The 27,714-nt window shown below is 42.7% G+C and overlaps 1 protein-coding gene across 1 annotated transcript; it reads left to right on the forward strand.

The window, feature by feature from the left end:
* Nucleotides 1-27,069, forward strand: LOC132575718 (glioma pathogenesis-related protein 1-like). Its single transcript, XM_060244411.1, has 6 exons — nucleotides 1-183; nucleotides 3,919-4,164; nucleotides 10,705-10,808; nucleotides 13,218-13,303; nucleotides 26,607-26,633; nucleotides 26,717-27,069. Exons 1-6 carry the CDS (start codon nucleotides 1-3, stop codon nucleotides 26,869-26,871), a joined length of 801 nt encoding a protein of 266 aa, XP_060100394.1. The 3' UTR covers nucleotides 26,872-27,069.
* The last annotated feature ends 645 nt before the right edge of the window (nucleotides 27,070-27,714 follow it).

A 27,714-nucleotide genomic window follows, 5' to 3' on the forward strand; every position in this document is an offset into this window, starting at 1 on the left:
ATGAGGCTCTGGCTGTGGGCCGTGCTGGGATTGCTCGCCCTTGGAGAGCTGAGTGACCAGTTTTCCCCGCTGCCTGGGGCGTATCCCACCATTTACAACGAGACCTTTATCAAGTGGGTAGTGGATACCCACAATAAGCACCGCTCCGAAGTCAATCCTCCGGCGACCCACATGCGCTACATGGTGTGCACAATAGACGGGGAACGGGGATGGGACTGGGAGGAAGCGGGAAAGGGCCAGAGGGTGCATTTTGCTTTCGGCGAGCCTTCAGCCAAATTCAGTATGGTTTACTGGCATTTATCTATTAAATTGGATGAATGGGACGGCGGGAAAGGCCTTTAGCTTTCCCAGCCAAGCGAGTTTCACTCTTGGATGGAAACCAACCTCCAGGCAGGGCTATTACCTCTCAAAAGATAAAAAGGAAGGAGGAAGCCTTTAGAACTGGCTCGGGGGCCACCCCGTTGGCCAGCTTGACAAAGCCATTTCTCTCTTTAAATCACTTCTCCAGGCCAAGCATCCAGTGGCTTGGAGAACGCATTTAAAGTTAAAGTTGCTCCTTCGCCTCCCCCTCCCTCTCTCTATTTGCCTTCCTTCCTTTCAGCTCTCAAACATCTGATGTTCATGTTTTGTGGCTCTCAAACATCTGATGTTCATGTTTTGTGGCTCTCAAACATCTGATGTTTATTCTATGTGGCTATTATGTTAAGCAAGTTTTGACATCCCTGCTTTAGAAAAATAGCTCACAGGGTTATTGTGTGCTACGCTTGTAGAGAGAGGAGTTTAGACTTCTGCTTTGCCAGGAAGACTCCACAAATCCTTTAGTAGAGGGCATTATACCTACATTATATTCTGCCTTTTTAAAAGAACATGAAAGGTAAAAAGAATCAGCTTACTTAGTCTGTTTAATTTTTTCGTTATTGTTTATGAAGATTACAGATAATTAATATGCTGCAAGAGGGACATAACTTTGATTTTGCAAATAGCTGTAACTTGATTAAATTATTCAGTTAACAGCACAGTCCTCAGGGAGCCAACCAGTCATTATGTTGTCACCAGTGTTGGTGTAGAACCCTGTTACTGTGCTGTGGCTGGGCACCAGTGGGGCAACACCACAAAACCACAGTGGCGGGCCTGTTGCCAGGATTTTAAAAGGGGGAGCATGTTAAAAAGTTGGGGGGCACCTAGCATCTCCCCTCCCCTGGCCACCACTGCTGTGACTCAGGGCATCTGACTCAGGGTGCCTGACCTTCCTTCCCTCCCTCCCACGCACCCACCACTGCCACTGCTTGAGGGACCACAGGGATGAAAGCTGAGGCCAGGGGCTGCCCCCTTCCTCCTCTGTGATTTAAATTGCACAGGCGTGATGCCTAGGAGCAGGAACCTGAGTTGGGACACCTGAAGGGAGTCAGGGGGCAGGGCCCCCACAGGCCCCCTGTAGCTACAGGCTTAGAGCCACATAAGAGCACTGTTGGTGCAACTCTGTGTTGATGTGGGGGGAAGGCCTGGGGCATGGCAGAAATTAGTTCCCTAAACTGTCCCAGTTGGGAATGCCATAAAAACTGATAAAATTACTTCAGCAAAAATTGCAGTATAGCCCATAGGTGCTCTAGTAATGGCAAAACAATCTCTAAAAGGCATGGCTCAGGCCTCAGCGTACAGGATACTAACTGTGGCTTTGACCAATCACACCCCTCCCCAGTGGTAGCCTGTCATAAGTCAGGACACCCCATAGCTCAGATGATAGGGCAGGTGGCACATGGTAAGGTCTCTAACTTGCCTGCTTAGAATGATAGCATTTCACCGTGGAGGTGGGAAATGCACAGAGTGGTGACTTACAGTCACAGAGGTACACTTAGCACTTACACCCAAGGAGGGAGCAAACGTCTTTGCTGTATGACCAGCATATCTCATTTCAGCACCCTTACAAGTACCCCATCTCTGAAGACATACGCTGAATGATCACCGACAGATGCATGGGGTAGGAATGCAGCAGGCTTGGCTCTGCAATCTGCATCTGCCTTCACCCAAACCTAGGTGTTGCCCAACAATGCAACCTTTACAGCAGGGGTGTCAAAGATGCAGCCTGGGGACCGAATCAGGCTCCTGGAGGGCCCCTATCAGGCCCCTGAGCTACTGGCTGTCATCTGCTTCCTTCTCCCTCTCTCTTGCTTCCTTCTCCATTACAGCTTGCTTTGCAAGGCTTGCTCAGTCTCACAGGAACTACAAAAGCAAAGTATTTTCTCCATTCGCTGAGACTCCCCCCTTGGGGAGGAAAGGGGGGAGGGATAGCTTGCTTTGCCAGGCTCTCTCAATCACACAGCAGAACTACTGAGCCAAGCCTCTCCTATTGGCTGAGGCTCCTCCTCCTGGTCCCCTGGAAAAGGAAGGAAAGAGCCAGAGCTTCCTTTACCCAGTTCCCTGGCTCCCATGGGAAAGATACAAAAAAAGCATCTTTAAGACCAACGAATGCTAATGTTTTAAGGTTTTCTTAAAAATATATATTTCATTGTGTTTGTCTGTGTCCTTCATAAAGTTTACATCTCTGCTACCTAATCTTAAATAGGTACACACATGGCCTGGCCCGACAAGGTCTCATTTACGTCAGATCCGGCCCTCATAACAAATGAGTTCGACACTCCAGCTCTACAGCCTAGGTTGGAGTGTGTGTATGGGGGCAAACTGAGGCAGCTGCAGCCAGCAGTCCTATGAGGAAAGGTTGCAGGAGCTGGGTATGTTTAGCCTGGAGAGGAGACAACTGAGAGGTGATCTGCTAGCCACCTTCAAGTACTTGAAGGGCTGTCATATAGAGGATGGTGCAGAATAGTTTTCTGTTGCCCAAAAAGGTAGGACCAAAACCAGTGGGTGGAAATTAAATCAGAAGTTTCCAGCTCAACATCAGGAAAAACTCCCTGACAGAGCATTTCCTCAGTGGAACAGGCTTCCTCAGGAGGTGGTGGGCCCTTCTTCCTTGGAGGTTTTTAAACAAAGGCTAGTCGGCCATCTGACAGCAATGCAGATCCTTTGAATTGGGGGGAGGTATTTGTGAATTTCCAGCATTGTGCAGGGGATTGGACTAGATGGCCGTGGGGGTCCCTTCCAACTCTATGATTCTAAATTGCAAAGGCATGTTGTCCCCGCCTTAAAAGTGTGAGGCAATCACAGATGCCTCTCACTCCTAATCAGAAATATGTCTGAGTGCTCTGCCTCCATCATTTGTTGAGAAGTTTTTTTAGGTGGGAGCACTTACGTACAAAAAAGCATTGATTCTCCATCTGTCTCTGAAGAGAGAGGGGGGCAAAGGAGAAAAGTGGTAAAATATAGAAAAGAAACAGAATGTGAAGGGACAGATTCCTCTGAGGGAAGATGTAGCAGATTGATTGACAATTGAATAAGGCTGAGAAAGCAGTTTAGATTTTAAGAAAACCTCTTAAAATGAGTTAGAATATAAGGAAGAACACTGAAGGAATTAAAGGTACTATATAAAGGTAGTTATGAGGGAAAATATGTAAGAAAAATCCAGAGTTTAAGAGAAAGGCAAGGCCTGATCTAAGCTGCTCTTCCTGTAGAGGCAGGAAAAGAACTGAAGGAAGGGTCATTCTGAAGGCGCCAACAGGAAGTGGAAAAAAGTATTTCCTGCCTCCCTGAAGAATGGATGGGAATAACCCCCAGAGATGGCCTTCACCTCAGAGGGAGAACAGATGGTCTAGTCACACAGACCAAGGGATACAGAGTACTGCCAATCATTAGAGAAATTCCATGGCAGCATACCAGATCATGCTAGAAGTTTAAGAGTAATAGTTAGATGAATAATGAAAGGCAAAAGCATATATTCTAAATTTCCACAAGTGTTATTATGTTAGGAGGTGGCTAATAAATATTTTATTTCTAAGAACTGCATGATACTTTTATATTTTTTAGACATGGGACGTAGCTTTAGCTAGAACAGCAAGAGCATGGGGAAACAAGTGCATTTTTGAACATAGTCCATATGACAGAAGCCATCCTGACCCTAAACTTTGGCCTATTGGAGAAAATCTGTGGATTTCAAATGCTGTGAGAAGACCATTTAAAGCTGAAGGTGCCATTAAGGCATGGCATGATGAAGTTCGTTTCTATACTCACAAGACCCATAAATGTACAAGAGTATGTGGTCATTATACACAGGTAAATTTTATCCTATGATTCCTTGTGGAATTTTGGTAAAAGAAATATCTTTGTTAATCTCTGAAACCTACAAATGTGGTCAGTTAGCTATAGATGATCAAAGTCCAAGTGGCTATACGATATGACACAAATCTTTTGAGGTTTCAGTTTTTAATTTTTTTGCAAACATCTGCCTTTGTAACACAACTGTTGACAACATTCCTTTGAATGATCTGAAAGCCACAGAGGAGATCTTTGTACAAATTACATATGATGTTGAAGAGCTGTGATCATCAGGATTCTTTTTCTAGCAGGAGCTCCTCTGCATATTAGGCCACACCGCCCTGATATAGCCAATCCTCCAAGAGCTTAGAGGGCTCTTAGTACAGGGCCTACTGTAAGCTCTAGGAGGATTGGCTACATCAAGGGAGCATGGCTTAGTATGCAGAGGAGCTCCTGCTAGAAAAAGAGCCCTTCCCCGTATATATAATTTAACTTCAGAAATTCATGGAAGAGGATATAAATTAGAGTTGTGGTTCTGGATGGGGTGTGCTCTTGATATATATTGAGTTGAATACATACATGAAAAATACCTTATTGGTACCTGGGGGCAGGTAGCTATTCAGTCAAATCAGATTTTCTAATCTGATTCAGCTACCATCTAGCTGAGCCAAATAAAAGCTGATGCTATTTGGCTTTATTCTGGCTCAGCTACAGTGGCACAAGTTCACACACCTTCTGGGTGAACTTGTGTCACTTCGGAGTTCCTCGTGTATGGCTTGGTTTTGCAAAAGTTGTTTAAAGGGAAAGTTCCCCATAAATGGCTTTTGCCAAGCCAAGCTACACAGGTACCTTCCTTTCCCTCCCTGAGTTATGCCACAGCAGGGGCATGCATCAGTGATTGAAGGCATTTAAAGCCTTCCCTAGTTGATGCATGCTGCAGCACAAGAAGGGAAGGTATGGAGCTGAATAAATTCAGCAACACAAATTATTTCCTGAATACTGGAATATCAGTATAATCTTCGTGGTCTCTGTGCTTCACACTCATGGGACAGAGCGCCTGCGCAGATCCCCGAATCAGTACCTAAAAAGCCTGGGATTTTTTCGCGCTTGGCACCAGCGGGCATGCGCAGGCGTCCCAATACGCATGCTCACCGGAGCCAGCGCGAGGATCCTGCCAGTTCCTTTCTAACTGCTGTGCTGAGAGGATCTCTTTTCGTGTCCCCAGTCGGTAAAGTAAACTTTGGATTATTTCTCCTAGTTGTATATAGCCCGTTCGTTGTTTTCTTAGTGTAGTTAGCTAGTTAGTTGTTAAGATAGTTAGTGTTGTTGAAAAAAAATTGTTGGACTTTACCCTTCGGGGCCCCGTTTTCCCCCCCAGAGTTATTTCTGTGTGTTTTTTTTGTCGAGAGGCAGTGCTTCGCAGCCGTTGCACTTGTCGGCGTCGGAACACGAGATTGACCTGACCCAACTTTTCCACTCATCGGGATCGTGTTGTCGGAGTGACAGCGGCTCCATCTCGGAGGTAGAAGCTTTGGTGCCGATTGAGCCGTCGGCACCGCTTGAGCAGACGAGGGGACGGAGAGAGCTAGAACCAACTACTATAGCTCGTCGTTTCCTGCTGCTTCCACCGTGGGATCAGCGCCAGTGGCCTTCCCCCTACGCCTACCCGTACCCTCCATACCAATGGTACCCCCCTCATGAGTTTGCTGAGTGGGATCAACAGTCTGAGGCATCTCATATGTTGAGGATTTCGCAGCACTCTAGGTGACGGCATCGGTGTTGGTCCCACCTGAGAGACGTGGTGTGATGATGGAAGAAGTCCAGGCTCGGTTGTCAGTATCGATTCGATCACCTGTGAGAGCTTCGACGCCGGTACTTTCCGAACACTCAATGAGGAGGGAATCTTCATCGTCGGACTCCGAGGTTGGTACCGACAATCCGGACAGAGCTTTGGAGCTTTCGCCAGTTTCGCATACTGCTGAGGATCTTCCCATATCTCCATCAGAGGATCTGAAGTCGTATGGGGACCTGGTGAAGAGGATGGCACACTCGCTTTGTCTCCTGGTGACACAACCACAGCCAGTCATAAATGACACCGTATTCGACATTATGCAGTGGGACACGTCGTCAGCGGTTGCCTTGCCTGTTATGAAGGTCATCTTACAGGTGGTGAAGGAGCCCTGGGCGAAGCCAGCTTCTACACCTGTGTCTTCCAGGAGATTGGACCACATGTATCGCGTCCAAGAGGCTGGTGCCGAATTCCTATTCACCCACCCTAAGCCAAACTTGGTGGTTGTATCCTCCTCATCTAAGGCACGCAAGACTCACTTCTCCCCACTGGACAAGGAGGGAAAGAAGCTGGACAACGTGGGGAAAATTTTTATTCTGCTGGAGCGTTGGGGGTAAAGGTATCTAACTATGCTGCGTGCATGGCTAGATACCAATATTCTGTGTGGGAGCAACTCACCCCCCTCCTGTCTTCCCTGAGCGAGAAGAGGTCTGCTGCTAAGAAGCTGCAGAAGGAAGGCTTTGCTGTAGCCAAGCAACAACTGGATGCAGCAAAGCACATGGTGGATGTGTCAGCAAAAACCATCACATCTGCTGTCTGCCTCCGCCGCTACTCCTGGCTCAGATCGATGGCTCTTCAGCAGGACACCAGGGCCTTCGTTGAAGATCTGCTCTTCAAGGGCGAAGGTCTCTTCAGCTCTACCACGGACAATGCTCTTCAGGAGATGGATAAGAGCATAAAGACCTCCAGGAACCTGGGTGTCCCAGCTTCTTCTAGGGCTGCTAAACCAAAACAGTGACATAAACCCTGGTCCAAGAAGCCATACCAAAAATTCTCCCCAGAACAACAGTGGAGACCTCGCTCTGCCCAACCTGAGAGTAGGTCTCCATACCGGGGGAATAACAGAAACTGCTACGCTTCAGCTCAGACCACTGGCAAGTCCAAGGGTGCTCACCCACAAAAGCAGGGCATTTGACTTTCTGGTAGCATGCGTCACCACCCCCACTTTTTCAACTATCCGCCTTCGTCCATTCCTTCCGGCCTGGGAGTCCATCTCTACAGACAGGTGGGCTCTTTCCATCATCGCAGAAGGCTACAAAATAGACTTCGCTCAGGTTCCGAACCAATCTGTGATAATCACCACACCCCCTTCCCCACCTCTGCAGGCGGAGGTGAGCAACCTCCTACAGAAACAAGCCATAGAACGGGTCCTGGTGGAGGCCAGAACGGGAGGTTTCTACTCTCGTTATTTCCTGGTTCCCAAACGGGATGGGGGTCTGAGACCAATCATGGATCTTCGGAATCTGAACAAGTTTATTGTGTACCAGAAGTTCAGAATATCCACTCTGCAAACAATTCTTCCCCTCATCAACCAAGGGGACTGGATGGCAGTGTTGGACGTCAAGGATGCCTACTTCCACATCAGCATCCATCCTGCATGTAGGCATTTCCTTCGGTTTGCTGTAGGTTTCCACCACTTCCAGTTCAAAGCCCTTCCGTTCGGTCTGTCCACTGCACCTCGGGTGTTTACCAAGATGATGAGTGTTGTGGCTGCTCATCTTCGGCTTCAAGGGATAGTTGTCTTTCCATACATCGACGATTGGCTCCTTGTGGCAGAGTCGAAGGAAAGTCTGTTCAGCCATATTACCACCACTCTTCGTCTTCTTCACACCCTAGGTCTGCAGGTCAACATGGAAAAGTCTCATCTTACTCCATCACGGACAGTTCAGTTCATAGGGGCTTTGCTGGATACGAACCTTCAACGCGCCTTTCTGCCTCAGCAGAGAGCGATGGACATCATCAATCTTGACAATCTTTTACAGAGTCGAAAGTGGGGCACGGCACAACTGCTGCAGCAGATGCTGGGGCTGATGGCGGCAACTACAAGCGTGCTGCTCTTTGCGAAGTTGAGGATGAGAGGCCTGCAACTGTGGTTTCTTTGACAGTTTCGACCCTTAAGAGACTCACCTCGGAAGAAGTTTGTAATTCCACCTGTGACACTCTGAACACTGCAGTGGTGGAAATCAAAGGACATTTGTCAGGGAGCTCCCTTCCACCTACCTGTGACAACAGTGACGATCACCACAGATGCATGTTTGTGGGGATGGGGGGCTCACATGGACTCTTTGTGTGTGGGGGGCCCTTGGCCTTCGCAATTGACTCACTTTCATAAAGATTACCTGGAACTGCTGGCTGTTCATTTTGCTCTTTGGTCTTTCCTCCCCATGGTGGCGGGGAAGGTTGTTGTCCTGCTAACAGACAATACTACTGCCCTGTGTTATATCAACAGGCAGGGCGGGACAGTTTCTTGACGGCTCTGTGTGCTAGCACTGGAACTGTGGTCGGAGTGCCTGGAGCACTACATCTTCGTGAAGGCTGCGCACCTCCCAGGGGTGCTCAATCTGCAAGCGGACTCATTGCGCAGGGGTGCAGCTTCCCCGCACAAGTGGGAGATACAGTGGTGCTTCCTTCAACCTGTGTTTCAGCTTTGGGGGTACCCTCAGGTGGATGTGTTTGCCACAGCCAGAAACCGAAAGTGTCCTCTATTTTGTTCCAGAGGGGGCACGAATCCAGAGTCGTTGCGAGACAGTCTGTTGTTCCCGTGGGAAGGTCGGTTCCTATATCTGTTCCCACCTCTGCCACTGCTGACAAAAGTTGTCATCAAAATTGCAAGAGAGAGGCCATGCTGCATCCTGGTGACACTGTGGTGGCCTCAGCAGAACTCGTTCCCGATCTTGCTTCAACTGGCGAGGGGGGTCTTCTACCAGTTTCCTGTGGAACCAGACCTTCTGTTGGCTCAGGACGGTCATGTATTCCATCACAATGTGCCTCACCTGAAGCTGACAGTGTGGTTCATCGACCCTGTGAGTTCTCCAGCAGAGTCCAACATGTCTTCCTAAACAGCAGGAAGTGGTCTACCCGTGCTTCCTATGATAGGAAGTGGCGGAAGTTTCTTCATTTTTTAGTTGATCCTGCAGTGTCACCCCAACGGGTGGGACTATCGGTGATTTTTGAATTTTTGTTATCTCTGGTGGATGCTGGCCTTGCCTTTTCATCAGTTAAAGTTTATTTGGCAGCAATATCTGCGTTCCATGAGCCAGTTGAGGGGCATTCAGGTTTTGCACACCCTCATTCTAAGAGGTTTTTGAAGGGCCTGCTCAGGCTTCATCCTCCATCGAGATCACCCGCACAGTTGTGGGACTTGACTTTAGTGTTGGACAGGTTGACTCGGCGTCCCTTTGAACCAATGGCCACATGTTTGTTACAGCTTCTATCTTGGAAGACTGCTTTTTTGGTAGCAATCACATCGGCACGCTGTGCAGGGGAGCTCACGGCTATGCGTTGTGACTACCCATATCTAGTTTTTCAGGAGTCTGGAGTATCATTAGCTCCTGATATTTCTTTTCTCCCCAAGGTGGTTTCTCAGTTTCACCTTACGTTAGAAGTTTGGTTGCCTATTTTTTATCCTGCACCTTCTTCGGATGAGGAACATAGGTGGCATGCTTTGGACATTAAGCGTGCCTTATTGTTTTATTTGAGTCACTTCAAGAGTTTTCGTAAGGACCAGCATCTTTTTGTTTCTTATGCTGCTCCTAAGTTGGGCTCCAGAATTTCATCACAGCGGCTTTCAAAGTGGCTCATTGAGACTATTAAACTGCTACTTGTTGTCAAAGAAGCCGTTGCCTGGGCCCATTCGTGGACACTCTACAAGAGCAATGGCGACATCGGTGGCGTTCCTGAAAGGCGTTTCGCTGACGGACGTGTGCAAGGCTGCCACCTGGTCCTCTCCGCATGCTTTCATGAAGCACTATGCTCTGGATGTGCATGCTCAGTGGAGGACTCATCTGGGAGCTGCGGTGCTGCAAGCTGTTTCTTCTGGTTGACTGTCTTCCCACCTCCAGGTATGTCTTGCTTCCTAATCTCCCATGCGTGTGAAGCACAGAGACCACGAAGAAGATAGACAGGTTGCTTACTTGTAACTGTAGATCTTCGAGTGGTCATCTGTGCATTCACACTACCCGCCCTCATTCCCCACTGTTGACGATCTCCCTCCAGTAGAGGCTTTCAGTGGTCAGGATGAAACTGGCGGGATCCTCGTGCTGGCTCCAGTGAGTATGCGTATTGGGACACCTGCACATGCCCGCTGGTGCCAAGCGCGAAAAAATCCCGGGCTTTTTAGGTACCGATTTGGGGATCGGCACAGGCGCTCTATCCCATGAATGTGAATGCACAGATGACCACTCGAAGATCTACAGTTACAGGTAAGCAACCTGTCTTTCCAATATTTTTCGGGTTTGGTATACTCAATCCTGAAAAATACCATTTTTTTTGTGTGTACACTGCTAGTGTTGGACAAATGCTCCACTTTAACACTTCACTTTAAATGTTTCAGAATACAATCATAGATACCCCCCCCCCTGCCATTTTCACAAGTACTTCAGCCCTTGGATACTGAATTGAGAATAAAATTCCATAGGTTTATATTGGCAGTAATTATTAGCACAACTCGCACTTTTGTTTTATAAAATAAAATCTCTTTTTTTCTTCAGGTGGTTTGGGATTTAACCTATAAGGTTGGTTGTGCAATTGTTTTCTGCTCTAAATTTGGTAAAAGCAGAAATATAGAAAACTTCGTGTGCAACTACGGTCCAGGGTAATGTAATAAGAACATACTATATATTGTCTGAATATTGATCATGCTTTGTTATTCTAACACAAAGTGTTCGGAAACAGAAATATGGTTTTTTCAACTGCATTGTCATGTATTAGTTTTGGATTTTGTAAAAGGATTCATATTTGACTTATTAATCTCTTTCAGAGCATTCAGAATAGACATCTATTATGTTGTTCAGTAATTACAATGGCTAGGATCCTTTTTAAGAGCTCTGGGGCTCAGAGTGGGAAAGCTGCAGTACTGCAGTTAAACTCTCTTCTCACAACCTGAGTTCTATCCCAGCGGAAGCTGGGTTCAGGTAGCCAGCTCCAAGTTGACTCAGCCTTCCATCCTTCCGAGGTCGGTAAAATGAGTACCCAGCTTGCTGTGGGGGAAGTGTAGATGACTGGGGAAGGCAATGGTATACCACCCCGTAAAAAGTCTTCCACGAAAACATCGTAATGTGACGTCACCCCAGAATCGGAAACGACTGGTGCTTGCACAGGGGACTACCTTTACCTTTTAGGATCTTATTTAGCCTGAGTGGAGTATTGGTGCAGGAGCAAACACATTATTTAGCCTGAGTGGAGTATTGGTGCAGGAGCAAAGTATTTGGACTTTCCACTCCCATTGCAGCCTGCTGTGCGCTCCTAAAGCCTCTAAGGGTCATCTGACCCCCAGGGAGACAGGAACTGGCAAAAATCACTGCACTTTTTTCTGCTGGCAGAAATTTTATCAGCAGAAAAAATAGTTAACGCCCAGCACATGTTTAATTCTCTGATCTCAAATATCAAAGCACCATAAACAGTTCTGAAATAACTAAAAAAAATTGATACCATAAAAATGCATTCATGGTTTTACTTTCACACCAGGTCAAACACATTTACTTGGAATTAGGCTATCAAGGACTTTATCTTAAAGAAGGTGCTTCTCAGGTCAACAATACTTAGGAAGAGGCATATGCAGTATCTTCAAGTAATTGCTATGGATTCCACTGTTATAAAAGAATGAGCTCTGAGAAATAGCTGCTATCAAACACACCACATTTAAAATGAATATAGCATTGTTTCAGTTATGATGCTTACCCAGATGTCAGATGTTTTCCCCAAAGCTCATTCTGAGGAGGCAAAGCTTCCCTATATTTGACAGATGGTCATGTTTTCAGTGCCTGTAAGTGCAAAATGTAGACTTTATAACCTACTAGTATTTTCATTTTGAATCAGGTAATTATTATAATAATAAACTATTTTTAAAATTAAAATTTGGTATGCATTTTCTTTAAAAAGTTATTTTAACACCCCAATCAAATATAAGAAATATATTAATAACCAGTTCCTATATGAAGACACATTTTCTAGATATATTTTACTCTTGGCGTAATTTTGTTTTTATATATTCTTTATGGCTGTTTTTGTTTTTTTGCACTGAACTCAGACCTGGCCAGTAGTCCAACAATAGCAGTTGTCTCACCTATAACCTTCTCTTGCACTACTGTCTGGCAGCAGTGCAGGAGGAAGCATTGGATAATTTGACACCCATTGTCAGCATTGCTTACCAGGTTCAAGATGAGTGACCCCTGCAGCACAAGCAGAGCTCTGGGGGCTTGACTCTGCTTGATCATGGCTGCCAGTGACCTTCCAGAGCACTGGTCCAGGAGGAACTTTCCCTGTAAATTAAATGACCAGAACAAGGACGCTCCTATGACCATAACCCTCCTGTTCCCAAACATTTGCACCATTACATTTAATATCTGCATTCCTGATCAAGTTGTATTCCTGATGCATTCATAATGTTTATCAACTGATTCTGTACAGCAAGCTTCAGCAAGTTGTCAGAAACACCTAGCTACTTCTAATGAGTAGTTGGAAAGAGGAATGAGAATTAAACCCCCTTTGTATATTCAAATGTGTAATATATGACAAGAGAACCTGCAAAAGATTACTTAGCAGATCACTTATGTGAGTACTCATTTATACGGTTTAGCTGACTACATTTTTTCTGCACTAGCTTCACATTGTGGTTGAGCAGTGCAGTGGAACATCGGTTCGCCAGTAATACTTGATATGGCATTTAAAGATCTCATTGGACAATCCTATTTCATTCATGTAGATTTACAAGTTTTGTATATGTCATATTTGCTATTAGGTCCATCATAGGACAATTTTATTATTCCAGTCTAAGATCAATCCACTGTTAGGGCAATTCTAAGAACACTTTCCTGGGAGTAAACTCCATTGAATAGTCCTAAACAGGATTTTCAGTAGATCTGGTTAAGATTGCTCCCTATGATACTTAGTTTTATTAACTGATGCCTCAGTACATGAGGCCAGCTAGCATATAGCATCTAAATATAGTATATGTAGCAGTCTGCATTTCAAAGTATTTCATTCAGACAATTTTGTTCTTTAGTGGCAATTATCCACGGCAGCCTTACAGAGCGGGACAGTCTTGTAGTGAATGCCCAAAAGAAGACACTTGTGTAAATAAGCTTTGCAGTAAGTATAAAACTGAATGACTATTCACTAAAAATCATATTCTCTATCATAATCTGTTTAAATATTTTAATCCCAAAGTTCCTCAAAAATGTAGACAACATCTCCTCCAATCCTTATCCTTATAAAAGGATAAAGCTGAGATGGAAGATGGTAGATAAGGCTGAGATGAAATAACTTGTCAAAGGTTACTCAGGAAGTTTCATAACTGAGCAGGAATGTGAATTTGGGTTCACCTCAGAACAAAGTTTGAGTCCAGTGGCACTTTTAAGACCAACAAAATTTTATTCAAGGTATAAGCTTTTGTGTGCAAGCACACTTATTCAGATACTGGGAAGTATCAACAAGTGTGCTTGCACGCAAGAGCTTATACCTTGAATAAAACTTTGTTAGTCTTAAAGGTTCCGCTGGACTCAAACTTTGTTCTGGTACTTCAGACCAACATGGCTATCCATCTGAATTTAGGTTTACGTTGTCATAGCCTTTACCTCGTCATAGTCTTACCTTACTAAGCACCATACTATTTGATATATGATATAGTTTCTAAGAACCATCTCTATGACACTATCATGAGATCTAACATGACCAAAGCATAGCACCCAGGGCATATTTCTGCAAAATGGTTGATTCTCAGATTTTTCAGATCTCTGTGTGTAAAATATGGTTTCTGTTTGTTACTTTTTAGTGGAACTTAGAGTGGAGCTATAGGAACTGTCTTGGTTCTCAATAGTATTGATTGAGGTCTATAGGACAGTAAACATCTAAATAGGGCAAGATAATTAAGGAGTGATAAAAACCTGCTTCCCTCAACAAATGGGTTACTTGGGTTGTAAACCCTGTGCCTGTGGTCTTCCTGATACAGTCCTTTTCCTATGTAGACATTCACCCTTTGGGGGGAAATAAGACAGTGCACTTTGGTATGTGGGTGTAATGAGGGCAAAACTGGTTCCTCCCAATATTGTGTGGCCAGCTTCTGCTTAAAGGGACCTCACATAGGTAAATACAAATTTGTCTTAATAAACTGTAAATGTGTTTTGCTTCCCTAAGAGATCCTTGTCTAACCCTTTTTGCCTTAAAGGGGCCAGGCTATTGGCCACAGGATTGTTGATGCCCCATACAAAATCTGAAGACCAACAACAACAAAAAATATTGAAAAGCGAGGGAAATAACAAGGTCAGACAGGGAGACTTAACAAACAATATGACCAAAACTTATAAGGGCAGTTCCAAACTTAGGGCAAAAAGTGGAGGAAGTCTTCTAGTTGCTTTTCCTCAGACTCATGGAGAAGCCACATTATCTCACAATCATCAAGCAGCCACTTTCCCTCACAGGATTAACATTGCTTTCCAGAAGATGGCCACTCCTCAGCTAATTGCCTCTCTCTATTTCCACAGTCAGCTTTCTCCAGAAACCTCTTACTTAGAAATTCTCACAATCTGAAGGGAAAACTCCTCAGCTTCTCTCTGGCTCTTTCTCTCCCTCATGGAGTTCTCCCCACTCCTTCTCTTGCCCTATTGCCAGACAACCCCTTACCCAGCCTCCCTGTAGGAAGCACCTCCTCTAGAGAGCGGTGTCTTAGGCTAGGCCCACTGTGTAGGTGAAAGCATGTTGCAGTTTAAATAATATATTTTTTACAAGACTTACATTCTCCCCACAGCCAAACATTTGATGTCCTGGAAAATTCCTGCAATACCTCTGTTTCATACATATAGTGGTACTTGTGGGATTTGTATTCTCCCCGTTCTAAATGTGCAGATGTTGCCCAAAACATTTACCAACCTATGAGCTATATGAATGGGCTGCTCATTTACTACTTCTTGGACTGTATAAATCAGACATTGCACAGGTTTAATCTCCCTGTCTCTTCTGCTGAAACCAGAGGCCTCAGTTCTGCTAGATAGTGTTGGGATTAACTAGTATCTTAGGCCAGTTCCCACTAGTTAGCAGAGTGCTTAAATAAATATACAAACGCAGGAGCGTCTCTTAACCAGGTTACTCAGCCTACAGAGCTACACAGAACCACAATGCAAGTTTAAAAGGAGAAAATACTCCTCTCTTTATTAGAGTACACTTTGGATAGGAAAGAGTAGAGACAGGATAGATTACTAAATTTACTAGCCAAGGATGGAAGCAGATGGCAAAAGGGCCATCTGCCTCATGGTGCCAGGTGCAAAGTAATGCACATTGGGGCCAAGAATCCCAGCTACAAATACAAGTTGATGGGGTGTGAACTGGCAGAGACAGACCAAGAGAGAGATCTTGGGGTCATGGTAGATAATTCACTGAAAATGTCAAGACAGTGTGCGTTTGCAATAAAAAAGGCCAACGCCATGCTGGGAATTATTAGGAAGGGAATTGAAAACAAATCAGCCAGTATCATAATGCCTCTGTATAAATCGATGGTGCGGTCTCATTTGGAGTACTGTGTGCAGTTCTGGTCGCCGCACCTCAAAAAGGATATTATAGCATTGGAGAAAGTTCAGAAAAGGGCAACTAAAATGATTAAAGGGCTGGAACACCTTCCCTATGAAGAAAGGTTGAAACGCTTAGGGCTCTTTAGCTTGGAGAAACGTCGACTGAGGGGTGACATGATAGAAGTTTACAAGATAATGCATGGGATGGAGAAAGTAGAGAAAGAAGTACTTTTCTCCCTTTCTCACAATACAAGAACTCGTGGGCATTCGATGAAATTGCTGAGCAGACAGGTTAAAACGGATAAAAGGAAGTACTTCTTCACCCAAAGGGTGATTAACATGTGGAATTCACTGCCACAGGAGGTGGTGGCGTCCACAAGCATAGCCACCTTCAAGAAGGGGTTAGATAAAAATATGGAGCAGAGGTCCATCAGTGGCTATTAGCCACAGTGTGTGTGTGTGTATATATATATATATATATATATATATATATATATATATATATATATATATATATTTGGCCGCTGTGTGACACAGAATGTTGGACTGGATGGGCCATTGGCCTGATCTAACATGGCTTCTCTTATGTTCTTATGTTCTTATGAGCAGATGGCATGTTGTCTCTCCTGGTGCATGCAGGGAGAAGGGCAGAAGCATTGTGTGAGATAAGGTGGATGGAAGGAAGTTCCCTGAGAAAACAATCCACACTTCAAAGGGATAGAGGCAGAAGAGTATACGCGTAGGAAGGAAGGGTCAATGTGACTATCTAGCTATCTGCTCTGATGCCACAGTGTCTGGTGACTGATAGAGGGGACAGCGTCTTCACTTCCAACACCCCCTCTTGATGTCTTATGAATCAACTCATGAGATTCATCTTAATTCTCAGAACTTCAAATTGTTCTCTTTGGAGTGGCTTGATGAGTGCATCTGCAATCATCTGCTTCGTTGGACAGTGGATCAGCTTGACAGTTCTTTTATGCTGCAGGTGTCTCACCAGGTGGTATTTCACATCAATGTGCTTGTAATGTTGATTCACATCTTCTTTCTTGAAAATGTGAATGCAACTTTCATTGTGTTCATATACTATAACAGGCCCATGTCTTTCAGTAGTTGAAGTAGCCTGCATATCTCTTGACAGCCTAGTGCTGCTGAGACATATTCTGTTTCAGCGGTGGAGTTGGCTACTGCTCTTTGCTTCTTACTTGACCAGCTTATAGGTCCTCCACCAAAGAAAACTATATTGCCATTGGTAGACTTTCTATCTGTTAAGTAACCAGCCCATTCTACATCCACATAGGTAACTAGCTTCCAGCTGTCATTTGCAGACCATTTTAGTTCTTTCTACATAACAGTCCCACAGCTAAACTAATGTCTGGTCTGCTGAAAGTGGATATGCACAGGAGTTTACCTATTGCTACACAATATTGGTTACCCTCAGGTAGCTCTGCAGACAGGGACACCCCAACACCCCGTGGTGCCCTTGGCAGACTCACTGCCTGGCGCCCCCCACCCAAGCACCACCGCGCCTCCTCTCCATGGCTCCCCCCTCCCCACCACGCTGGCCCTGTATGCAGAGTCTTCTCTCTGTCCGATGTAGTTTGGCTCCATTGGAATGTATTTTGGAGGAGAATTTTCAATTTTCAGGCTTTTCACTAGGTCGTTAATCTGTGTTCATTTCCAACAGATAGTGGCTTGTTTACCTCATGAGGGTGAACTACAGAGGAGTTTGTTCATCAGCTCCTTATAATGCCTTCATTATTAACCTGGATCTGTTCTTCACCAGGGCAATTAGGTGCATGAGACAAAATATCTGATGATGGTTTTTGATCCATCAGTCTTTCTGGTTCGAATGCTGAGGCTGCAAAGGGCTCTGCTTCTGGGTTCAATGAGCTAGAAATCTGGTCAGTTTCTCTTGGAGTCCCATTGATTTCTGAGGAACTGCATCCATTTTAATGAGATGAAGTACTATGCACTGAAATTTCCTCTTGCACTCTGGGCAGCTCATTTGAATATGTCCAATTATCATCTTCCTCATCTGAATCACTCTGTTCCAATCATACTATGCTGTTGTGCTGGATTTTTCTTTGTTGAAATTTGTTGCCTGACACTTTAGTTCACTTGAGATGCTGTTGTGGATTGCATCCCAACTAATTCTCCAATGGATAACAAAAGATTTCTTTAAGGATCCATGACCTATTTCTGGTTTGATCTTATAGACCGGCAAGTGTATAAGTTAGTAAGATACAGCTCTCCAACATTCTCCTATTTTGCATTTCTCTGCAACACCCAGATTCCTCAACAAAATTCTGTCTCCTGGCTTAAGTTCCTGAGAATGCATTCTGCCATCATGGTGGTATTAATGCCTATCAGTATTCTTTCTAGCAGCTGCTGTTGCAAGATGATAGGCTTCCTGCAGTCTTTCACACAGCTTGTTGGCATGCTGATGGTAATTCTGAGGGTCTTCTCCCTCTGCTGAAACATCAAAACAATTCTATTGGTAGGTGTGGCTCAACCAAACTGGGCTAAAGCAAGGAAATCAAATGAAATGAGAAACTGCAGTAAGAAAATCTCCTTTTATCTCTTTTGTCTACATAAAATTTTGACTCACTTGTCCCCTTATGTTGCCATCTTCCACCAGTGGGTGAAAACTTCATTTTGATTTGTCTGCCATTTCCTCATAAATCCTTGCATCCGTATGTTATCGTAGTCTATGTGTATTTTAACTTGGTTTTAATTGATTCAGTGATAAGGATTTGTTGGGTTTTAATGGTTTTTAAGAGGGTCTTTATTGTGTGTGTTTCTAATCTGCTAGCTACCTGGATGGCTCTGATGAAGGAAGAAAGTTGGGGTATAAATTTTGCAAATAAATAAATTAATATCAATTACACTCCAAGAAGTGATGCTTAACTATTTGCAAACCCAGCTCCATTTAAACCTAATATTTTGAAGTTATTAAAGCTTCAGGCTGTGATGGGGAGGGACAGAGTAAAGCAATTTTCTTCTTCAGCGTTCTGCTGGGATGTATGTATTAGGATATTAGGTTAATATAGCAGTTTTATTTTCATTAATCCAGCAGCCTTGAAAGTCATCACTTCCCCCAGCATTTCACCATTATTGTGTTAGTCAGTCAGTTTATTTATAAGGCACCAAGCCAACAAGAAGCCTAATAATTACACAAATTTAAACATCAAATGGCAAAATTATCTGTGGTTAAAACAGAATAGTAAAATTAATAAAAGTATCAATAAAATCAAGAGATATATGCCTTTCTAATACAGAGACAAGCATTACAAAACTTAGCTACCTGTTTTATGATATTCTGATTGGCATCTGAGAGGAGATAAATTACCTGAGCAGACTTTGTTAGACCTGGCTTAGCCTTAACCCAAGGGAGAATATATTTAGCCTGGGCTAAACTATACCAAGGGCATCTTAGAAACACGTGTTTGATTGTTTCTATTTCTTACAACTCACATTGGCAAATTCTCTGAGCAAATGGAATTTTCTTATACTTTCCTTCAAGAATAGCAGAAGGAAGCATTGAACATCTTGCCAGGGAGAAAGCTTCCTCATCTTGTGATCCTCTAAGTTAGTAAGATAGAGGAGAGGAGCGAGATGATACCTAGTTGAATCGGACACAATAAAATCCGGGCATCTTGAGAGATCAAGATGTCTTTCCGCGACCTTTATCCTTAGTAGTAAAGCTTTTTTGGCCTGATCTCTGCTAAAGGACAGAATGAAACCAAGTAAATTTAGTTTATTGGTAATCATTTTTAACCAGCTAGATTGAAATTTATCTAATAGCAGCAAATATGTTAGATTTTGAGGTTGAGAATTGACATTGAGCCATTTATTGAGGACAAGGTTACCTTGGCTTCAATGGACATCAGGCCTATCTCTAGTCTGAGCTTAGCGTTTGAGATGCATCTTGGTAACTGAAGTACTGCCCTTAGGAATTTTGATTGAATACGTTCCAGTGGGCAGAAGCAATGGAATGGAGGTCCCAAAAAGTTACCATAGAGCAGCTGGGAATCACTTTTGCTTGAAACAACTTAATGCAGCATGTTATGGTGTTATGCTATGCTGTTAGCCATCAGCCGCATGCTGTTTACTGCCTATGTCTGTAAGATTGTTTACTGTGCTGCTCTTGTTTTATAATGCCTGTTTTTATGTTTTTAACTCTGTTGTTTTATTGTTGTAAGCTATCCTGAGCCCACTTGCGGGATAGGGCAGGATATAAATCTAAAAATTAAAATTCAATTCAATTAAAATTTTGGACAGTCATAAAAACATGACTGAGTGCAGTAAATAAATTTTCCAGGAAGTACATACTGGTGATCCCTGGCCCAAAAGATGTCTGGCTGCCCTCAACTAGAGCTAGGGCCTTTTTGGTCCTGGCACCAGTCTGGTGGAACTCTGCCTAGTGACATCTGTGCCCTGCAGGACCTAGCTCAGTTCTGCAGGGCATGTACAAAAGAGATGTTCTGCCAGGCCTACAGTTGAGGACAGCAACAGCCTTTTATTTGGATTCTGCCTGGACCTTCACCATGCCCAGTCTATGATCCACCCAGTGGAGGAAGAGAAATTTTTATATGCCATCAGTTATCTAGAGGATGCTATTGTTTTATATGTTATTTGTTCCTTTTATTAATTTTTATTATTCACTGTATATTTTAAAGCCTTCGATTCATCAGGTACCAGTAGAGATGTAAAATTTCCGGAAATTTTGAAGCTCGGGAAAAAGATCCAGTTTTGTTTCATTTTTTTCCCGGAAAAAAATGGAAATTTTTGGAAAAATTGAAAAAAATGCTACATTAGCACTTCTTTTTTCTTTTCCAGACTGAAAGTCATTCTGTTACTTTAGGAACATAAAATATGACTATGGACATTTTACTTGGCATGAGATTATTACAACTAGCATATTAAAAATATAGTGCATCCAAACAATTATTACAAACAGAATGTACTTTTTAAATAACATTTATTTGTAATTGTAACGAATGGAGCAACAATCTCCTGAGCTGTTCACTAGTTTATGTGGAACAGACAAAAAAACCTCCACAACACAATTTTTTAAAAATTCAGAAGTAACAATTATTCATATTTCCTCTCCACAGTATTAAATAATTTTTTTTTTAAAAAAAACTCCATTCTCATAAAAAGAATTGAAGAGGGGGAAAGTGTATAGACGGGAGCGTGGGACTAAGTTTCAATGAATGGACACAGAAATTAGAATAATCTGATACCATACATGTTTTTTAGAAATAATTTGGAAAATATTTGACAAATAATAAATGGGAGTGATGGTTTAAAATAGTTTGTGAGAAACCCAACACTTAGGCAAAAATATTCTAATATTAATTATATTATGAAAAAATTGAGTCCAACTCAGTGGTCTTATAGCCCAGTTCCAAACGAAAGTCCTAGGTATTTTTTTACTTTGTTTCAATTTTTTCTTCCACAGCGGTTAGGGCTCTTCAATCAATTTATATCCAGGACGTCAGTTGTATGCCATTTAAGTGATGGTATTCTGCTGTTGTGCTGAATTTGAGATATTCTGCGTGTAAAACAATTTTATTAATTTGCATTATATTGTTATAATATTATTCTTAAAAGAATAAAAAAACCAATACATGTTTAATATCAATATATTACACTTTTCTCCCTCCTCCTCTCCCCCCTTTTCATGACCCCCGCCGGTGTTTACTTAATTGGTAAAAAATATAAGATAATTTTGTCAAACCAAGAATTTCCATATTGAAACCTTGTAACGATAAAAAAGAAAGAAAGAATTAAAAAAAGAATATGAGAGAAATCAAACCCTATATGTCCATCTTCATTCTTATCCTTCCGTCTTTCTCAAAAAGAAAAAAAAAACCAATACCACAATAAAAAATAAAAAAACAAAGGAAATTATTTCTTTATAAGTTTTAGTCCATTATTCCACCAAGCTATTGTCGAAAATCACTAAATGTCCCTTTACCTTCCAATGTTTTTCAACATATTTTTTAAATTTCCTTTCTAAACTTCTCCAAGTTTAGAAAGGAAAATTCCTTTCTAAACTTCTCCAAGTCATAGTCTTTAAGATTCTTGTAAATTTGTCCATTTCACTCCAAGACAAAACTTTTAAAATCCAATCCCATTTTTCTGGTATTTTATCTTGCTTCCATAACTGCGCATATAATGTCCTTGCAGCTGAAAGCAGATACCACACCATCATTCTATCTTGTTTTGGAAAACTTTCCATTTGTAATCCCAACAAAAAAAAATCTGAAGATCTCTTAATGTCATAACCTAAAATTTTTGACATTTCTTCCTGAATCATTTGCCAAAAATGTTTTGCCTTTTCATAGGTCCACCACATATGATAGAAAGATCCTTCATGCTTTTTACATTTCCAACATCTATCTTTTTGAGATATTTTTCTCTATCTCCTACTTATTTCTTGCATGAACTAAGGAATCAAGAGAAAAAAATCATGCAAGAAATAAGTGTGGAAGAAAAAAATGAAACGAAGTAAAAAAATACCTAGGACCTTCATTTGGAACTGGGCTATAAGACCAATGCGTTAGACTCGATTATTTCATTATTTAATTAATATTAGAATTTTTGGGGGAAATATTTGAACACCTTGTCTTAAAATATTTTATTCATCATGTTAAAATAAAACATTCCATAATCAATTTTTTCAATTTTTTTTTAAAAAACAACAAAAAAACCCCTAGGGTTTTTTCCAAATTTTTTTGGTTTTTTTCCAGGCCTTCGCATCTCTAGGCAACAGGGAATCTCCAAAATCAAAATGGTCAGGATCAATCAATTGGGGGGCTATCTTCCTCTTCCTCTTCTGGATGCTCTTAAATTCAAACAGGCCATCTAACTTCTGTCCCTTCTTTATTATCGCATCATGAGAGGTTTCATCAATTACATTTACCATCACTTTTCCTTGTATAGTTATAAGTAACTTTATTACCCCATGTGGGACAAGAACTCCTTCAGGAAGTCCCCCTTTCACTGGTGCTGATTTCACACTCACCTTACTTCTCACTTTTTGCTGATAATGTCAGGCAAAACTGACCAGTATCAGCATTCCTGAGCTAAGACACAACTGTGTGAGCTGGAGGCTAAAAACCTGTGAGATAGTTCACACTTACTCAGCTTAGAGGGAACACTGGTCCCTTCCAGATACCACAAAGTTCTCAACAATGTTCCCCCCCTCCCCCTACTTACCCCAGGTATTTGTACTAGGGGCATGCACTCAGTATAAGCCAAGCCAGAAAAAAAAACAATATTGGTATTTACTGAGTATTTTGTCAGCCAGTTACCAAGTGGGCTACTGATACAGCTATTTGAAAATCCCTGCCCTGAAAAATCCAGAAAATTCTATGCTGGATAGCCATGGATAATGGGCACTTGCAATTTACAAAAGGCATTTAAAGGGACCACAGGGAGAATTCTCCTCCTGGGTGAGCTTCATTGGGCAATCCAGTTTAAAACAGGCTGCCCAGCACAGCCTACAAGGAGAAGTATCGGCTGGAGCTGGCTCCAGTTTGCAGCTTGGTTTCAACTGAGCTGCAAAGAGAAGCCAGCCCAGGATCAGCCAGGGTAGTGGAAGTTGACAGCTCCATGCTGCTTCAGCTGGGGCTGGCAAAAGTGGCACGGAGCTCTCAGCTCTCACTGCCCCAGCTGAGCCTTTCTTTTTTTTTCCTCTTGGTTCTATAGGACTCCCCCAAAATTCAGGAACCACAAATATTTTCCAAATCCAAATACTATACTGATATTGGGATTCAGGAATATTGGGAAATACCAGTATTACCTATATACCGATATTTTATAAATACTGAGATTTTATATATATACTGAACCCGAAAAATACTGGGTTTTTTGCACACTCCTGATTTATATAGTTCCACCTGAGAAGAATCTTAGTTTCCAATATGGAATGAATTCAGAATGACAATGAATAACATTTTCCAGAACTTTTCCAAATGTTTGAATCCATGCCTCAGGAGAAGCAGCAATAATTGGAGTCAATATAGTACAAGTAGTACCCAGTAAACCTGGAATGTCTTTTATAGTTTTTCCTAAAAACTGGTCTTTATCTTTAAAAATTCCACCTAGACAAATCACCTAATCCAAACTCTTCTGTGTTACAACCTCACATAGGATTAGTAAACCTTCAGCTGGCAGTTTCAACTCACACAATGCAGCAGAAGTATTGTCCTCCCTTCTAAATATAATATAATCCCATGAATTTTACACTCCTTCACACCCTCACAGGTCTGTAAAACACTCTGCACTGTCCATTCATTGTGCCCCTCTGGAATGCCTGTTACCCAAAAAGATTTCTTAGGATCTATACACACTCTTACACCAGTCCTCTAATAAATGCACTGCCATATTACACAGTTTACAGTGTTACAGTACAGCCTGTCCTAAATTTCAGATATTATATTTCAGATTCAGAGATATTATGTTCAGGCCTTGAACAGGAGTTCCATCCTGTGACACTGGACCCCAAACACCCCCCCCCCCATGTAAGCCTTTTTGCATTAAAAAGGCCAAGATATTGACCACAGGATTGTGGATGCCCCATTCAAAACCTGAATACCAACAAATAACATTTATTGAAAAGTGTGGTCAGACCGGGTGGGGAGGTGGTGGTTACCAAACAGTATGAACAAAAGTTATAATAGCAATCTCAAATGTAGGGCAAAAATAGAAGGAAGCTGTTATGAGACAAGGCAAGACCACTTTTTTTCCTATCACCACAAATCAATCACTATTACCTCAGGTGTTAAATTTTACCTGTCAGAAATGTGGCACACTAGGCACTGGTAGTGTTTCAAATGTTTCAAAACAAGATCTGAGAATTCCATCATATGCACTGCCCCTTACTCATGCATAGGCAGTTTATCACAGAAGCCTTTGGTCACATAAGAAACCACATTATCTCACAATCACAATGGAATTTTTAAAGCAGCTACTTTCCCTCACAGGATTAACAGCCTCTCTCTGTTTCCATGGCCAGCTTTCCCCAGGAACTTCTTTAGAAATTCTTCTCACCCAGCCTCCCGGTAGGAAGCACTAGAGGGCAGTGTCTTAGGCTAGGTCCACTATGCAAATGAAAGCATGTTGCACAGTTTAAACAATAAACATTTTACAGGGCTTACCCTTGCAATATATAGGCAATCAACCTAACATAAACCTGGATACTAAGGCCCAGACTAGTCAATACTAGAGTGTGATGAACTTCAAAGGGATGTGTTCAACATGTAGACATGCCATGTTCAAAACTTATGATCCAAGTGTGAGCCAAAGCCAGGTGTGCTCAGTTTGTGCTGAATTATCCAAATATCTGCCAAACAGGTTGTTCAGAAGCCAACTCTCAGCTGGTTAGGTTATCAGCGAATATGTGTAATGATTTCATTCCTCCCTCCAAAAGAAACAGTATGTTTCAGCAGGGCTCTGGGATACAGCAAAGTTGGACAGCATTCTGAGCTGTAATTTTTCTCTGTTTCAGCCTTGCTGAAATTCAGCAATTTTTTGTTCTGGGATTGTGGATGGATCAGAAGCTTACTACAAGCTGAGTCTCAGATCACCTGGGAGTCTGTTTCTGATCCAGGCCCGGCTCTATGGCATGTGGCGCCCCAGGCAGGCTTCCTGCCCCCCACCGCCGTCCACCTGCCCTCCCTCTGCAGTGCTACAACGCAGCACCACACTCTGTCACACACCCCCATCAGAGCGCACCAAGACTGGGCCCTACCGACTTCGATGCGGGTAGCGTGCCATCTAATCTTTTGAAGTGCACACAGTAGAAGGCTTCTCCCCCCCTCCTTCCTGGAACCAAAAGTGAGGGGGAGTGAAGCCTTCTCCCACACACGCTTCAAAAGATTAGATGCCACGCCAACCGCATCAAAGCCGGTAGGGCCCAACCTTGGCACGCTCCTCTGATTACACCGGGGGGTGGGGGGCAGGTGAAGCACAAGGGAAGGGGGGCAGGGGCAGTGGGGGGGAGGCAGGCAAGCAAACTAGGTGGCTGTCGTGCGCACTGAAAGGGAGGGGAGCCCAATTCAGTGCCCCCTCCTGACGCCCTAGACAACTACCTAGCTTGCCTAGTGGGCGAGCTGGCCCTGCCCCCATCCCAACTTTGCTGTGCCCCAACAAGGCTAGCAAGCAGCAAAGTTTCCAGGATTTCACTAGGTTCCAGCAGTTCTTGTTAGTCTGTACCCATCATTGTGATGCAGAAGTCAAAACTGTAGGTAAGATTGCTAGTCTATACCCCAGTGTGATGTTCAGAGACTGCAAATCAATGCTAACAGTTTGCTTAACTCTAACTGTGGTTCATTGAGTAATCTGTGCATTCACACAACTCATCCACCCTCCTCCAACAGGTGCCATTCACTTACTGTGGTGCATGTGGAAGGAAATGAACAGGAAGGCATTCAGTCTGATCTGTATCTCTGATGGAAGGAGCATTTTCTTGGCTAGCCACTAGTTTTAGAATGTTCCAAATCAGTACTCTGTGCAGGTTCAGAGCCAGTCAGGGTGAATATACAGAAGACCACTTGAAGCTCAACAGATAACAGGCAACAAGCTATTTTTATACTGCTTTGAGTTTGCTTGAGCAACCCGTAGCTGAAAGTTGCTTTTAAGTGATGAGAAAGGCTTAATTTGGATGTTTTATTATCCGTGGGAGAAAGGAAATTTGCTTACCAAATAAATGATTGCAGTTATAATTTATTGTTCATTTTGCGTGACTGAACTCAGAGGAGACATTCTCAAGTTGTTGACATGTTGTGCCTGAGAAGAACAAAAGGACCTGGATAAAATACAATATATTTTTAAAAAATTGTCAATTCTTGAAACTGTTTGTTTGTTTGTTTGCTTAACAGGAAATCCTGATCGTGACAAAGTCATACGTATGTATTATAGTTATTTTTTAGTTTAAATGGTTCAAAACCAAAATGCATATAGTAAAGAGTTCTATTTCATTTTTTAATAGGCTATTCACGATGGTATCCGTCATTTGAATATCGGATTGTATGTGACGAATCCTGTATTGCTTTAGCAGTTTTAAGACCAACAATAATGTTTTTAGCTTTTGGAGTTGTTTACTATTTACAACACCGTTATCCAGGTTTAGGATTGCAACAGTAATTGCTTTGACCTGTCTGTTAAAAAAAAAATTCATTGCTACAATAGCTAACAGATCATATTTACATAAACACTAAAATTATTGTATACACTTTGTGATTTAAAAATAGATTGGTTTATTTCATTGTGTTATGGTACTCTGAATTGTTTAAAATCGTTAAAAATCAGTTTTTCCTTACTGATGTGGATATTTTTAAAAGATCAATAAATGTGTTTTTGTGTATATTCTGTGTTTAATAGTAATTGAAAATAAATATTTAAAAAAATAAGAATCTTGATTTGGCATGATTACGAGGCCTAGGTGGATGCAACTGTCCTTCAGTAGAAACTGCTGATAGCTATAATTTTCTCCTATATCCTTTCACCCCCAGCAATCCTTTCTGACCTTGGGAGGATTTATCTTTGTGATTGTTAGAGACTTGTGGACTAAGAGAGCCAGTTTGGTGTAGTGGTTAAGTGTGTGGACTCTTATCTGGGAGAACCAGGTTTGATTCCCCACTCCTCCACTTGCACCTGCTGGCATGGCCTTGGGTCAGCCATAGCTCTGGCAGAGGTTGTCCTTGAAAGGGCAGCTGCTAGAGCCCTCTCAGCCTCATCCACCTCACAGGGTGTCTGTTGTGGGGAAGGGAAATAAAGGAGATTGTGAGCCGCTCTAAGACTCTTGAGTGGAGGGCGGAATATAAATCCAATGTCTTCTTCTTCTTCTAATACCCATGGAGGTCAGTGGGCCAGAGTGAGGAGGAGGATGGAATTAAAATTGCCCTCCTGACTCTGGCATTAGCAAAAATGGTATTTACAGGAGAGGGACATGGGAAATTTCACACCCAATTCCTTCCTCATTGTAGC

Source organism: Heteronotia binoei, chromosome 8 (assembly GCF_032191835.1).
Source record: "Heteronotia binoei isolate CCM8104 ecotype False Entrance Well chromosome 8, APGP_CSIRO_Hbin_v1, whole genome shotgun sequence".
NCBI classification, from domain to species: Eukaryota; Metazoa; Chordata; class Lepidosauria; order Squamata; family Gekkonidae; genus Heteronotia; species Heteronotia binoei.

Coding starts and splice junctions, on each gene's coding strand:
- LOC132575718 (XM_060244411.1), top strand. CDS start 1: ATGAGGCTCTGGCTGTGGGCCGTGCTGGGATTGCTCGCCCTTGGAGAG. Junction 10,809..13,217: donor GTGTGCAACTACGGTCCAGG/GTAATGTAATAA, acceptor TTTGTTCTTTAG/TGGCAATTATCCACGGCAGC. Junction 26,634..26,716: donor TGATCGTGACAAAGTCATAC/GTATGTATTATA, acceptor ATTTTTTAATAG/GCTATTCACGATGGTATCCG.